The sequence below is a fragment of the Gavialis gangeticus genome, unplaced genomic scaffold (genome assembly GCF_001723915.1).
Source record: "Gavialis gangeticus isolate Ggan-Ray unplaced genomic scaffold, GavGan_comp1, whole genome shotgun sequence".
Taxonomy (NCBI): Eukaryota; Metazoa; Chordata; order Crocodylia; family Gavialidae; genus Gavialis; species Gavialis gangeticus.
In genome coordinates this window covers 161153422-161155989 of record NW_017728992.1, presented here as the reverse complement: position 1 = coordinate 161155989, position 2568 = coordinate 161153422, and the positions used below count along the sequence as shown (strand labels likewise).

Sequence of the window (2568 nt, the reverse complement as noted above, 5' to 3'; positions counted from 1 at the left end):
CATGCTTGCCTTTAGGAGAGAGGTGAAGCCCATCCCACCTTATGCTCGCTGGAGGTGCCGCTCTGGGCAGCTACCTCACACCTTCCTTACACGAACGCCGGTGCAAACGTCAGTGTGCCCTTACAGAGCACGCCTGTTTGCGCGCACTGTTCACGCACGGCTCGGGAGCGTGGCTCCCTGTTGGGCGAGCTAAGAGGGCTCTGACGGGCTTCCCCTCTGGACCCGCCTCAGCTGCGCTGTCCCCTCTGCCTCACTTACCTTAGGGGGAATCAGCTGTTGCTGCCCCTGCCACTGTCTCCTCCGCAGCTGCTGCCTTTGCCACCGAAGTAAGGGGGTACACATGTGGCACATGTGTGCCCTGCTCCCTGTGCTCCTGCTCCCCAACTGAGCTGGAGTCGAAGCGGATCCGCTTCGACTCGAAGCGGACAGCAAATTGAAGTGGGACCCGGTTTAATATTCGACATGGCTGTCGAATCAAATATTACCACAGCCCTGCTAAATAGTGCTAGACTGTGTGTGTATGTGGGGTGGGGGGTGGCTTAAAGTGGAGAGGAAGATTATTGCAAAGCTGTTCCACCTATCCCTTGGTCAGTCCTACTCCAGGTCCTGTCACATTTTCAGTTATTGGGTTTGAGGGATTACAAGGGATTCCTTGGTATGCCCCAGTAAGGGAAAGATGAGGTTATAATTCCCTCCTATATATATGGTCTCTTGATGTAGTGTACTGGGAAAGCCAGTAGGCATCCTTCTCTCTCTTCCAGCAGTAGATAAACGTTTTCTCTGCAGGAAGCAGAGATTCCATGTACCTTGGTTGCTTGTTTCCCATTTGCTTGCCAACACAAAACAGCATCTGTTTAGCTCATAGAAAATGAGATATTTCCAACAATAAAGATGAGTCTAAAATCACCTGTTTGAGGTATGGCCAAAATATTTCTTTAAAAAAACCCCAAAACACTAAATCCACAATTTATTTTTCATTACTCATTCTCATCTCACTTCTGTTTTGAGGAAAACTAGGATTAATGGTCACAAACTCCTGGAAAACCGTTTCAGGCTCAACATTAGGAAAAACTGCTTCACAACTAGGGTGTCCAGACTGGAATAAGCTCCCTCCAGAGATGGTGCAATCACCTACCTGGGAAATCCTCAAGAGGAGACTAGACAGTCACCTTGCTGGGGTCACCTGACCCCAGTTGTCTTTCCTGCTTGGTGCAGGGGGCTGGACCCAATGATATTCTGTGGTCCCTTCCAGTCTTACAATCTGTGCATCTATGAATCTGTCTATGGTCTAATTTATTGTCTTTGCAAAATGGACTAATATGATTTTCCAAGTTGTCCCACTGTTTCTTGAAAAGCAAAGAAGTCAGAAAGGGTTCTGTAACCTTGGAATACACAGTGGTCCAAAAACATTCAGCTACTATGATGCTGAATACAGTATTCTTTATCTAGATAGAAGCCTGATGGATATTAACCTGGAAACTGTCTTTTCTCTTTTATATAAAACTCTTGTATAATTAAATCCACAGTTGCAGAAGACTGTTTTCCATGGGTTATTACATCAATACAGTCTTTGGGCCCACTTGTAGTTAATATCGTAAACCAACATTTGAATTTTCAAATTAGCATATAGATGAGGCAAACTGTTATTTATCTAACTGCTGATTTGCACATGCAAATGCAGGACTTTTTGTTACTATGGAACATATATATGATGCTCCAAATTATGTTAAAAATGCCAGTCAAGAAAGAGTCCTTGCTCTGAACAGTTTACTGTCTATAAGGAATAGCTGGCACAAAACAGACCAAGGGAAGAGTCTGTTATGTGAAAGTTGTCATCTTACAACTTTCATCTTGACTGATTAGATTTTCTCTTGAGGTGCATATGTGCATATGTCTGATATGAGTGGCACGTTGTCCATGCGGGTATCATTTCCTGATGAAAGCTGCAGGTCTAAGAACTGGATTACTACTACTCATGGCAGGCATGCTGATGCATGTAATCCTTTGGCAGGTGTGGTCAGGTGATCTTGAAAAGTTCATGACAAGGTAATTTAATCTTTTCTGTTATGAAGTCTCTGCCTTAAAGGTATAACTATGTCATACATGTTATTGCATAGAATGCCATTAAGATTCTGTACAGATCTGAAGTCAAATTTTATTTCACCACATCTTTTAATTGAATCATCTGCCATAGGGATGCTACTTAACATGATATTTTATCTTCTAAACATCTGTCTCATTATTGGCAAATGTGTTTCTTTTCTACCCACTGTCACTGGCATGTTGCCTGTCCAGCGCTCCATCTTTCTATAATGTGTACTGTGGGGATGACATAAGATATTATTTTTATTAGGTGGAGCTGGTGGAAGAAACTCGACAGCTGGATTCAGTGTACTTTAGAAAGTTGCAGGCTTTGCATCAAGAGAGTGTTTCCAAGAAGGATGAGGTAAGAGAAGCACCTACTAGTAAAAACAAACTCATTTTCTATCAAAGAGGGTTAACGCTTTATGTATCAGGAATGAAAAGACTCACTGCAACCGATGTGGGGGACATTCATTCATTCATTTT

General features: G+C 43.1%; 1 protein-coding gene across 1 annotated transcript in view; it reads left to right on the top strand.

Moving 5' to 3' along the window:
- RGS22 (regulator of G-protein signaling 22) overlaps positions 1-2568 on the top strand; it is a 106878-nt gene that overhangs the window by 73281 nt on the left and 31029 nt on the right. Inside the window, exon 17 of the mRNA XM_019528000.1 lies at positions 2354-2446. Within this exon, the coding sequence (XP_019383545.1) occupies positions 2354-2446 (93 nt within the window). The remainder of the gene's footprint in view (positions 1-2353; positions 2447-2568) is intronic.